This window comes from Myotis lucifugus, unplaced genomic scaffold (genome assembly GCF_000147115.1).
Source record: "Myotis lucifugus unplaced genomic scaffold, Myoluc2.0 scaffold_631, whole genome shotgun sequence".
Lineage (NCBI taxonomy): Eukaryota > Metazoa > Chordata > Mammalia > Chiroptera > Vespertilionidae > Myotis > Myotis lucifugus.
This window is the reverse complement of record NW_005871679.1, coordinates 285,438-298,413: the sequence shown is the minus strand read 5'-3', so window position 1 is coordinate 298,413 and position 12,976 is coordinate 285,438. Positions and strand designations below refer to the sequence as shown.

At 48.1% G+C, this 12,976-nt stretch overlaps 1 protein-coding gene across 1 annotated transcript in view; it reads left to right on the top strand.

Annotated features, from left to right (window-relative positions):
* Window positions 1-12,976, top strand: part of RALYL (RALY RNA binding protein like) — a 113,876-nt gene that overhangs the window by 14,492 nt on the left and 86,408 nt on the right. Inside the window, exon 2 of the mRNA XM_023746166.1 lies at window positions 3,932-3,964. Within this exon, the coding sequence (XP_023601934.1) occupies window positions 3,932-3,964 (33 nt within the window). The remainder of the gene's footprint in view (window positions 1-3,931; window positions 3,965-12,976) is intronic.

The window sequence follows — 12,976 nt, the reverse complement described above, 5'->3', positions numbered from 1 at the left end:
TACAGAGGGAGGCTAGGGCGCGGCTCTGCGGCGCCTGAAGCTGATGATCCTCACACTGCAGCAGTGAGAACTGAGAGGCAGGAGCAGCGTGAAGAGGCCTGGGCAACAGAAACAGGGGAACCGGGAGAGGCTGTGCCCTGAGGTTGTGCGGAGTGAATGAGCAACGTTCCCCTCCTTCCAGCTCAGTCTCGGGTCTCTGAGCGATGCCAGTGCCAGTGGTGCCATTGAGTGAGGGGCAAAGAGGAGAAGAATGAGGGAGGGAGGGAGGGAGGGAGGGAGGGAGGGAGGGAGGGAGGGAGGGAGAGAGGGAGGGAGGGAGAGAGGGAGGCAAGGAATCGAATCTGGGCCGTGTTGCCTTAAAGGCACCTGCAGTTGAAGGTGCATGCTGGGCAGACGTAGCCACGCATCGGAAATGGGGTGATGCCAGAGAGGGGTGTTTGGGAACATCTGGAATGTGGACAACATTGGAAATCAGATGAGACCTCTCAGGAGAATTAAGAAAGAATGAAGGGAGGACTTGCGGCAATCCCATCAGCAATGTGCAAACAAAACAAACTGGTGAGACAGGGCGAACCACACCGGACGGAGCCCATGACCTTCAGGCCCAGCTGCCCAGCTTCAATCCGGCCTCCACCACCGGTCAGCTCTGTGACCGTGGGCAAGACAGGTAGCATGTCCTCATCTGTAACATGAGCTCCACCTCAGAGGGTATCATGTTGCTGAAATAAATCAACGTTTATAAAGCATTTTGAATAATGCCGGGCCCTCAGTAAATACAGCTTAGTTCTTCGTTGTTGTAAAATACAAAGTGTTACAAATCCTTTAGCCCCAAATATTGATCTAAATTTTGCATTATATTTTACTTCTCTACTGCGCCTACTTTTTGGAAGTTTATCTTATTCTACTCATAGTTCTAGTGGATCCTGAACGAAGTATTATTAAATTCACTACCTATTTCCTGTTAAAAGTAAATCTCAGGAAAGGTAAAATCAATTATTTTCTTCACAAAACAATTACCTTATAAAAAACTCAGAGAAGCCTTAGCTGGCTTGGCTCAGTGGATAGAGCGTCAGCCTGTGGACTGGGGGGGTCCCAGGTTTGATTCCGGCCAAGGGCACATGCCTGGGTTGCGGGCTCCATCCCCAGTGGGGGGTGTGTGGGAGGCAGCCGATCCATGATTCTCTCTCATCATTGATGTTTCTATCTCTCTCTCCTTCTCCCTTCCTCACTGAAATCAATAAAGAAATATATTTAAAAAAAAAAAACTCAGAGAAGTTGTCTCTGGGTATTCTGCCATGTAATCATGTTTCCAGGGTTTCAATCGATTAACAGTTTTCCTCAGGGGCCTGTTTCTCCAGTACTTTCCTTCTTTTACTTACTCTTTTCACTTTTCAAGACTAAAATGACGGGAGTGAGTTTTTTCTACATTCCAGTCCGCTCTGTGGGGACCCTGCAGACTACCCCCAAGTACATAACCTCGTGTTCTTCACTGCCGCCCCTTGGGCTGGCTCAGTGTTTGCTATGTAATGCACGAGAAAGCGTAAGAATCTCTGAACCCCTCAGGCAGGGCATTGGCCCTGTGTGGTGAGGGGCGGCCGAGCAGGTGGTTTAGAAGCTCAGCACGGCTCACTGAGGTCACTGGTCACCACTCGGAGGGTGAGACCTGAGGCAGGATGGCTGGTGGCTCCCCACCATGACTTCCTGCTCATGTCACCACTGAAAGTGCTTGGGGGTCCAGGCACCTAGGACTTGTGCTCAGTGGACATCATCTTTCCTCTTTGCTCAGCTCCCAGAGCACCAGCCAGCTCCCCGCGCCCCCCTCCCAACCCCCTGCCCTGGACCCATTGGGAGGCTCACACAGAGCCTCAGGAGCTTCTTGTCCAGCCGAAGGCAAGCTTCATGTTCTCACCAGTCTGCACGGCCCTCTCAGCCTGTTAACCAGGACTGTGTCCTGAGACGGTCACAGTGATGGAGATAAGGGGTCACAGAAACAGAGACAGGGCTGTTCCTGTAAGACACCGATCGGCTTTAGCAGGCGGTAGAGAGACTCGAAAGCTAAAGAGATCATGCAGTGGGGAAGGAGGAAAAATCAGTGCTCATATAGAAATGGATGCTAAAGACAGCAAGGCATAGCTAACCCGAACACGTCTGAGCAATAAGTAGACAAATTTCGTGCAGTAAAGTGGTTGGTAAGAGAAGCGATAAAGAGCTCCATGGAAAGCCCTGGCCAGGTGGCTCAGTTGATTGGTGCATCATCCCAGACACCAAAATGTGGTGGGTTCGATCCCCGGTCAGGGAGTGTACAGGGGGTAACAGATCAGTGTTTCTCTCTCTGCCCCTCTTGCTCTAAAAAAAAAAAATCAATAAACATATCTTTGGGCATCATCTTACGGTTATTGAAATTGTCAAGAAAGGGGTGACATACATGTAAATAAAATAATTTAAAACAAGAAATATTTCTAAAAATCTTAAGTGCCAGGATTTAGATGAAAATGTCTTCAATAATTGCCTGCATTTAACCTATAACCTATAATAATAAAAGCGTAATATGCAAATAGACCAAACAGCCAAACAGCAGAACGACCATCCGGACGACCACGCTATGACAGGCCCTGGTGCCAGGCCAGCCAAGGCGGGTGCAATGCCATTGGTCGGGGGGCCCGCCATCACCCCACGATCACCTCACAGAGGGAGGCCCAGGCCACCCTCTGCAGGGTGATTGATTAGGGGGCTTTTCGGAACCAGGGAACTGAGGGGGGGGGTGTGGTGGCGGACACAGGCCGCGCCAGGCCAAGGTGGGTGTAGGCAAGGGGCGGGGCCTTGCAGCCGAGATTCTGAGAGCCCCAGCAGCGGGGGACTCAAGGGCCTACCTTGCATGAATTTCGTGCATCGGGCCTCTAGTTATATGATAAGAAACTTATATGGAAACAAAGTGGCCAATGCACACCTACCAGCCGGTCTCCTTGGTTGTTAATAAGGAAGCGTTGAGCTTGCTGACCTTTTGCAAAGAATATAGAGTTAATGTAAGAGAGAAGCACAGTCACTGGACGCAGTCCTAGCCTCTGCTACAATGAGAGAAGTACGGGCCACAATGTGGGGTTTTGTTGTTGTTGTTTTGTGGTTTACTAATTTTATTTTAATTATTTTTTATATTTGCCTCCTTCTATTTCTTTTTTCCCTTTATGTTCTTCCATCACCGTTTATCCTCCCTCTACCTTCTTCCACCTCCCCCTCCGCCCTCCCCCCCAGGAGTTCTTTCTCTTTTTTCTTTCTATTTTGCTCAATCCCTCGGCCCCAAATGTTTTCAAGTGGGTTGTTCCAGATGCCACAACAAAGCAGAGGCTTCAGAATTAACTTCCCCATTAACATGTGAGGAGCTGCAAGTACCTGTTCCCCGGGACACGAGGAGCAGGAAGACCTCACCTGTGTCCTGACTCCAGGGTGTTGGTGTCACGAAGTGACCAGGGCACCATGATGCTTAGATCTTCCTGCTGGGAGATTTACTGGAAATAAATTATTCAATTAATATATAACCAAATACATTGTAAATTTTACTGCTCCAACAATCACAGACAGATGTAGGAACTTCTACAAACAAATTACTTGGGCGGGAGGGGGGAAGGGGGACAGAAAATAAGTAGATATAGAGAGTGCAAATCAGAATTAAAGAAACAATGTTATCCTAATGTATCAGTTCAATGCTACATCCCATACCAGGGTTGTCTCATTTTTTTAGCCTCCCCATTAATCCAGCTAGAATTTGAATTAGTCCTGATTAGGGGTTAATATATTATTTATAGCCTTTACACTGGTGCTAAGTTGTGCATTTTCACCCCAACAAGGATAATAATTTGGTCAGGTTTTTACAAAAGCAATTTAATCGTATAACATATCATTATGTTAAAATAAACTTTTTATATTTTTTTCACAGACTTGAGTCAAAGGAGCCTTTCCTATCTGTTGGGTGAGTATATGTCTAAGTATTTTAAATCTCAATTCTTTAATCAATTTTTAATTCAAATTACCAAGGTTTGCTGAGATTGTGTTTCAGTCATTTAATTCCATATTCAGTGTCTTACCACATCTCTGGGTCCATCATTTCTTCAGCGGCATCAATACCTCCATTTTATAAAGACTTACATAAAATGCACCCTAGGCTGTTCTGTGACCTCAGAAATTCTGCTGACAAACGTCTGTGAAACACTCTATCCCAGTGAGCACAGGTAGACTAATCATCTCTACTCTCATCATGTAAACATGCTCAGTCAGGCTCTAAGCTTTCCTCAGAACTACAGCGTCACTGTTTCCTGTCCACCCACCTTTGCTGTTTCCTTTCAGTCTTCTCTGCTTAGTGTTTCTTTTGCCAATTTCTCTAACTCTATCTCCAAAATCTCTGTCTTTTCTCTTTTTTTCTCATTTCACTTTTATTTCTCCACTCAATTCACACTGACTGGCTCCCTGAACACAGAGCTGGTGGTATCGTCCTGAGTCAAGGTACATGGTCCAATGATCGTATATTGTGGGCAAGAACACATGGATGGTCTTCGGGCATTTCGAACTAATTGTTTTTAACGGATCTGTCCAGTAATCCCTTGACTAATATATTAAAGGATTATTAATGTACTAGTCACTTTAGGACATTCTAATAGTCAAAGGTGAGCACTTCTGCATGCTCGGCGTTATGTCGATGCTGTCGAGTCGCAGAGGAGTTGGAAGAGGTGGTATCTTGCTCTGAGGAGGTTGTGCGGCATTTGACAAAAAAACAATCACATCTGGGGTCCACTGTACTCATGCTCGGTAACCAGGACACGGATGGGGTTAGATTCTGAGTGACCACATCCATTTTCTTGTATGTCTTTGTTCGTGGCCTTTGAATATTTCTGTTACTCCTTGAGCACCACAGTTCCCTCCCCTTCTACTCCTCATAAAAGCATCTCAGAAAGTCGCTTGAATCACAGTAGTCAAAATAATTGCTTGGGAGGCAGGGGAATAGAAAGGAGCAGGTGATTTATTGGAGGACTTCATGAAAAATGGAAGGTCGAGGTGATCTGGTCCAAAGAAATCACTAGAGCGCACTTCCTTCCCTCATTGGTCACCCACTGCTGTTGTTAGGCATCTCTAAGCCGAGAGAAGCCTTTCATTCAGAATGCATGTGTGTCCTGCCCTCGCGTCAATGGGGTGAAACAGCTTTTCTTCACGCCTCACTTAGTGCACTTTCTCAGCGGTGTTCCGTCCTCCCACTGCGCTGAGATGGAAGTCATTTTTTATTGCACACCCTCCATAATCTTTGTTCTAAACTTATTTAGAGTTTAGAACTCAGTAGTAGAGCCCTGAGAAAAAGTTTCCAAAGAAGAATGATTTATAACTCAGCAAATACTCAACATGGGAAAACTGACATAGCAGATGATGACATGACTTAGATATGACTTAGGTATGACTTAGACATGACTTAGGTATGACTTAGACATGACTTAAGTATGACTTAGATATGACTTAAAATTACTTAAGTAAGATTTAGATATGAATTAGGTGTGACATATATGACTTAGGCATGAATTAAGTATGACTTAGATGTGACGGAAACAACTTAGATATGACTTACGTGTGACAGGCATGGCTTAAGTATGATTTAGACATGACTTAGGTATGACTTAGACGTGACTGAAACATAACTTAGATATGACTTAGGTATGACTTAGATATGACTTAGAAGTAAAGTGGGTTGAAACATATACCCAAATGGTTCTGCTGACTGGACATTTTATGTCATAGTGAAATTTCTCCATTCTCCTCCAAGGAAATGATTTTAAATAAAATTGTCCAAAAGTATGTACGAATCTTTCCTGACCCTTTTCAGTGAGAGAGCAGGGTAATGGTGACTATGAGGCACACACGAGCCTACCAGGCAACAGGTAATCTACTGCAAGAAACATATATTCAAAGTAGTGACTTTTATCTCAGTTGCTTGCCAAAGGGAATAAGAGCATGGTATGTGGTCCATGAGATCATGGGCACGTGACTATATAACATTGGACCCTGCACACCTCATGGACATTCACTTTAATTCTGTGTTGAATGAAAACTCATCTTAGTGAATAACGCAGTGTTAAATATTGCATACTCCCGCCCACTGCCTGCCAGTGTCTTAAAAAGGTGCTACTATGTACATTTAGAAACTGCTTCCACCTCCTTGCCTCTGACCCTTACAGATAAGCTCTATTAGTTTAGGCAGTTATTTCAACCCCAAGCTTCAGGTCCTTATTTGTGAAATAGAGAATCAATAAGAACGTTTGCATCATGCATTTAGCTCCATCCGTGGTGCGTAGGGACTGTCGGAATGTCAGCTCTCCTTGCAGCCCTACAGGCGGTTCATGTTGTGCCAGAGTCAGAGAGTGAGCGCCTCCTGCAGGCCATGCCTGGAGCTACATGTGGAAATCAACGAAGTTTTTATAAAGCAGAGAAAAATAAAACTTGTGAATGAAATAAGCTATCAAACATGAGCACATATATTCCGTTTCATATTTCAATGATGAACATTAATAATTGTCATTTAAATTCCTTAGATAAAAGAAATGTTGATACATTTTGATGCGCATCTCTTCTTAATGTAAATATGAGAACAAGTTTTCTCCTCAGATAAAAGTGCTGCAGAAATTATGAAATAGCATTTTTATTTTTTAAAATAGATTTTTATTAATTTCAGAGAAAAAGGGAGAGGGAGAGAGATAGAAACATCGCTGAGAGAGAAACATCCATCGGCTGCCTCCTGCACACCCCCTACTGGGGATCGAGCCTGCAACCCGGGCTTGTGCCCTGACCAGGAATCGAGCCAAGACCTCCTGATTCATAGATTGATGCTCAACCACTGAGCACACTGGCCCGGCATGAAATAGCGTTTTTAAATGACACAACATAAAATCAATCAGAACGTACCCATGGAAAATTTTGTCATAAACAGTTACAACACAAGGAAATATTTGCTTATAGAAAAGCTCAGGGAATTGTGAAAGGAAATCGGTGATCTCAGACCTTCAACTCTAGGCTGATATAAGAACTTTTACATTCACAAGTCAGTGATGAATAAATAATGTCATTAGGAAAATAAAAAATAGCCCTGCTGGTTTGGCTTCATGGATAGAGCATCAGCCTGAGGACTGAATGGTACCAGGTTTGAATCCAGTCAAAGGCACGTACCTCAGTTTCAGGCTCGATCCCTGGCCCCAGTCAGGGCCCTTGCGGGAGGCAACCAATCAATGTGTCTCTCTCACATTGATGTATCTCTCTCTCTCTCCCCCTCCCTTCCACTCTCTCTAAAAATAAATGGGAAAAAATATCCTCAGGTGAGGATTAACAAAAAAAAAAGAAAGGAAAATAAACAATAAACGTTAGCCTAGCACAAAGTCTGAAGGCTCATTTGACAGTCTGATGCTGTTTCCCAGGGTGGGTCAACGCATACGGTGGTTTCCATGGCTACCTGGCAATTCTGGTCCCGCCAGGCCTCAAAACCCTGTCTGCACCAAGCCTGCATCCTCCCCATCCTCCCCTTACTGCCCGCACGCAGGTTGTCCTCACAGACATTCATGGTCTCGGGATCGCTTCAGAAAAACCGGTGGAACCTAACTTTGCACAGCCGCTCCCTGCTTTGAGGCACATGGCGGGGAACACATTGATGGAGACCTGTCTGGGCTCAGCATGGGAGGCCAGGAGGTAGAGACCGGAAGGTGTGCCTCGGGGTCTGCAAGGGCCTGTGAGCACGCTGCCTGCGCTCACGCGCACGAAACTCACTCTGGCGTCGTCCCAGACCTCAGGTCGGGGCTGTGCTAAACCTTAGATGTTAAATTATTAAACAATATAATTTAAATACTTAATAAGTGATTTTATTAAATATTAATAACAATGTTTCTTTTTTCAAATTATTATAAATATATCTCATATAAATGCATGATTTATATGTAATATGTATTACATGTATAATTTATTATATATAATATAAAATACTTTTCTATAAATAAAATCATTTTAATTAGATTCACAAATTAAAATGCTTTCCCCTCTCACCTGACAATAAAAGTCCCAGCTGCGCTGCCTTGACCTTCAGCGCAGAGCTCAGGCCTGCGCCAGCGGACTAGTCAGTCAGCGCGCTGTGCTGTGCGTCCTCCCAGCATTACACCTGGAAGCAATGCCGAGAACGCCCTGGCACGGGCGTCCCTGTGTGGCAGCAGGTGGACTCTGATTTGGGAAGTGAGCCGGGAGAAGAGCAGCATCGAGTCTGCACTTGGAAAGAATAAGGACTGAGTGGTCGATCCAGTTAAGACTCTAAAATCAGAATCTTAGTTTAAGGACAGTTTTGCCGGAAAAACGGTTTCCCAGCTTCTTAATGGACAGCACAGAGGAGGGGAGAAGGGCCTGCTGTTCCTGGCCGTTGGAGAGGACGATGTCGAAGTGCCCGTTGAGGCAGCGTGTGAGTCCTCAGGGGAGAGTCACACTTCCCACACTGAGCGGTTTTAACAACACACTCAAGGCACTAAGTGAAACCTCCAGGGAATTAGTTCTCCTCACCTCATCAGCGTGAAGCTGGCCTTTTAAAGCAGTGGTTCTCAACCTTCTGCCCTTTAAATACAGTTCCTCATGTTGTGGTGACCCCCAACCATAAAATTATTTTCGTTGCTACTTCATAACTGTAATTTTGCTACTGTTATGAATTGTAATGTAAATATCTGATATGCAGGATGGTCTTAGGCGACCCCTGTGAAAGGGTCGTTCGACCGCCAAAGGGGTCACGACCCACAGGTTGAGAACCGCTCTTTTAAAGGGAAGACTTTGCATATGAATTGATTGCATTTTGGAACTGAAACTTTGATTCACACCAGTTGTTCGGCAGATGAATTTCTGCATGAGTAGCTTGATTGTAAGAATGATTATTTATTGCATGGGCAAACACTTTTTCAGACTTTTTCACTGATGTAGAATAATTTAAATAACTCAGGCTATTTAAAAATTATATGGATACAGCTCAGAATATATTCTTTTCCCAGCTTGACTGAGAGGCATTTAAACACACACTCAGGACATAAAGCCCAGCTATTATCTGATCTCGCTGAGGTGCTGGCTCCAGGAGTGAGGGGCCCTGGCCAGCCGAGCCCGCTCTCCTGCTCAGTCCCCCCAAGGCCGCGGACACCCTCATCTGTGATGGAAGGAAATCCGCAGTTTGGGCTGCCATGGGTGAGCCTGGAGGACATTATAGTAAATGAAACGTCAGACAGAAAGGCCAGGCTGCATGGCTCATGAGGTGGAGCTGGACGAGCTGGGCTCAGAGCCTGGGGAAGGGGAGGGGGGCAGGGAGGGTGGTTGTGGGGGAGAGAGCAGTGGCCGCCAGCGACGCGGGCGCATGAGTTCTGGGAGCTGCCGTTAATGGTGACTCGGTAATAGCACTGTGTTGTATACTTGAAACTTGCTTTTTAAAGAAGTGGATCTTAAATGTTCTCACCCAGAAAGCGGAACGATGTGAGGTGATGGATAGGTTCATTAGCTTGGTTGTGGAAGTCATTTCACAATCTGTACGTATTCAAAAACACCACGTTGTGTGTCTTAAATATATGCAGCTTCATTTGTCAAAAAATAGGATCTGTAAAAAACAGGAAGAACAGAAAGAAAATGCCTGATGGAAATGCCATTTCTTTAGGGGATCAGAGTCCCCGCTGAGCGAGGTGGGAACACACCCTTGTCCTTAACCTAGTTATTTATCCGAAAAGCAGCCGCGGGGAGGCCACACGTCGCAGGCCGCAGCTTCCCTTCCCCTCCCTCAGGGAGCTCAGTCCATCCCCCACAGGTCGCTGCGGGGACCAGGCAGGGAGGGGAGATGGGCGCGTGCCCTGTGGGGGGACGGCGAAGATGCTTGCTGTCAGTCACACCGGGAACAGAGGCCATGGGCCAGGCGGGGCGTGGCCACTGCGTGCTCACGGGGATTTGAGACATTGTCGCCCTCGTGCTCGGGGCTCCTGTTCCTTTTGGCTGCCCGGGACTTTCCGTGCAGGACGCACTCCTGGGCTCCCTGCCCCCACGTGGCCCATGGCCGGGCAGACCCCACGCACAGTGGGAGGCAACTCTGGACACTGGCTCTGCCTCCAGCTCCACTGAAGCCCCAGCACGTCTGCGACAAGCCCTCAGCCTCCCAGGCGACTCTCAGAAGTTTTCTTTGTTTTCCTTTTGAGATCATAAGGAACCACCCCAGCACCCCCTGGGAACCACCCCAGCACCCAAGGCCGCTGGTAGAAGGGTCGGGGTGACTGTGGCAGGTGCTAAAATCCAGTGTCAAAACGAAGGGAAGGGTAACAAGAAACTGTCCCCAAGCTTCCGACACACCCACCGGACCTCCTGGAGTCGCCAGCGGCCGATCCAGTGACTACCTTTTGATGGTGGGGCTTCCATTTCCTCTAGGTCTCCAGGGCAGCAGGGAGGCGGGGATGAAGCCAATTTCCCTCTAAAAGTCAATTTCCTCGTTTTTCAGACCCAGACAAGTGCCACCACAGAATGAATGGTTCCTTTAGCAACTGCGCTCGTGGTATTTCTCTGAGGCCCCCGGGCTACTTCTCTGGCGAGTGCACGGCGCTTCCGATGCCGCAGTTGTATTTTATTGTATCAGCCTGCCCCCAGCCCAGCGCTGCGGAACCCGTGGAAGGCAGTCCAGGCTTTTCCTGCTGCCCTGTCAGTGTCCTCCTCCGGGCCCTCAAGATCATTTCACCCGCACGGATGGCACACACAGCACCCAGTAAAGGGGTGACCGATCCTGTGTGTGTCTGCTTTGCCAGAGGTGCCTCGGCAGCAGGCACTGGCGGCTGCTCCTAATGAAACACAGAGGAGCCCTCGCACAGCCTTCCCCGGTCCTTCCTGAATGTCACGCCACACAGGGTTGCTTGTGGCCACAACCACTTTCATTTCTCCCGAGAAACGTTCCCCTGGGGAGAGGGAAGTCGTGCAGCGGCAGGGCGGGCAGGACGGGCTTTCCTGGAGGGAAGAGAACGCACAGGAGCCTTAAATAGACTGATTGACGTTCTGCTCAGAAAGGAAGCAGTGGTGCGGGACTTTGCAGCCGATGATATTTCAAAAGTGTTACCAGAGCTTCCACTCGCACCTCGCGCATTCATGTAACAAAGTGCCCCCTACGCCAAATGCCACCGTCTGTACCGGCTTCACTTGGAGCCTTGGCATCACTTGTCACAAGCAACCTTCCCCCAATCTGGGTGTCATCTATGGTCACTAAACATTAAGGTATTTAAAAAGCAACCTCTCATTTGATATCTAGTCAGAGAGAAAGCACTATTTAGGCATTAAATCCATTCAACCGATAGCAAGTCTGATGTCACACGGGCTCCGTGTGTATTTAAGGTAAAATGGTGTTAAAATTGTAACTTAAACAATATTGGCTAAATAACCTAACGGCACCCTCTAAACTCTTAGCCATAGCAATTTTTACCTCTTAATTATCTTATTTTTAAATATTTTTACCGATTTTAGAGAGGAGGGGAGAGAGAGAAACATCGATGTGAGAGCGAAACACCGAGCGGCCGGCTGCCTCCTGCACACCCAGCTGCTCCAGCCCGCCCGCTCCTGCGATCTCGGCCTCCACATCCAGCTCTGGCAGCCCCCGCCCCTGGAGGGGAATGTGTTCACGAAAACCAGCAGCCTTCCCGTGAGGTGCTGAGCATTGCTCTCACAGGCTCTGCATCGGTCCCGGGTCGGTGGGATTCTGACGTGTCTGCGAGTGGCCGTGTCCCTCGTTGAAGGCGAACTAGCATCTGCTCGTGGCTTGCAGGTCCAGGGGCTCCCTGTCCTGTTCTTTTTCCGGGAAGCCCCATGTCCAGTGACCGCGTGTGAGGTTTCACTCAGAGCTGCCAAGCACGGGCGGTGACTGCAGCACACTGACCCCAGGGGCCTGAAGGCATCTTCTTCTGTGCTTTTCCATGGACTGCATCCTGGTCAGACCCCCTCTGGCCCGCTCTCCTTTCCTGCTTAAAGTGTGTCGGCTCTTTGCCATTAAAGCCCCAGAGAGCACGGAGCTCCCAGAGCCCATCTCAGAGTTCCAGACCCGCACAGAACAAGCCACAGCGGCTCCAGGGCAGGGGCGACATTGTGGTGGCAGACAGCACCCCTCCCTGGCTCCACGGGCAACACAGCTTGGCCCCGATCGCCAGTGCCCACTGGGCCACAACAGACCGCAGGGAGCCCTGCAGTGTCCCTCTCATCACAGACGGGTGCCAGGCAGGGGGCAGATGTCCTCAGGCCACGGAGGGCAGGCCAGTCAGGCCTGGAAAGCAGTGTTCTCCAGCCACTCTGCTCACAAACACACAGGAAAGGATGACCTGCTCACACACACACACAGGTAGGGATGACCTGCTCACACACACACACACACAGGTAGGGATGACCTGCTCAGGGCACACAGGAAGGGATGACCTGCTCACACGCACACAGGAAGGGATGACCTGCTCACACACACACACACACACACACACACACAGGTAGGGATGACCTGCTCACACACACACAGGTAGGGATGACCTGCTCACACGCACACAGGAAGGGATGACTCGCTCACACGCACACAGGAAGGAATGACCTGCTCACACGCACACAGGAAAGGATGACCTGCTCACACACACACAGGAAGGGATGACCTGCTCACACACACACAGGAAGGGATGACCTGCTCACACACACACAGGAAGGGATGACCTGCTCACACACACACCGGAAGGGATGACCTGCTCACACGCACACAGGAACAAATGACCTGATCACACGGACGCCACCAGGGATGGCCTGCTCACACGCACTCCCGAAGGGATGAAATGCTCAAACGGACGCGTATGAAATAGAGTGACCTGTGGATTAGGGGTAGGGAAGGCCGGCGTAATAGAAACGATTTTAATACTCAAAATCCAAATCACATTGCAAGAGCTAAACTGAGGAAAAAAAA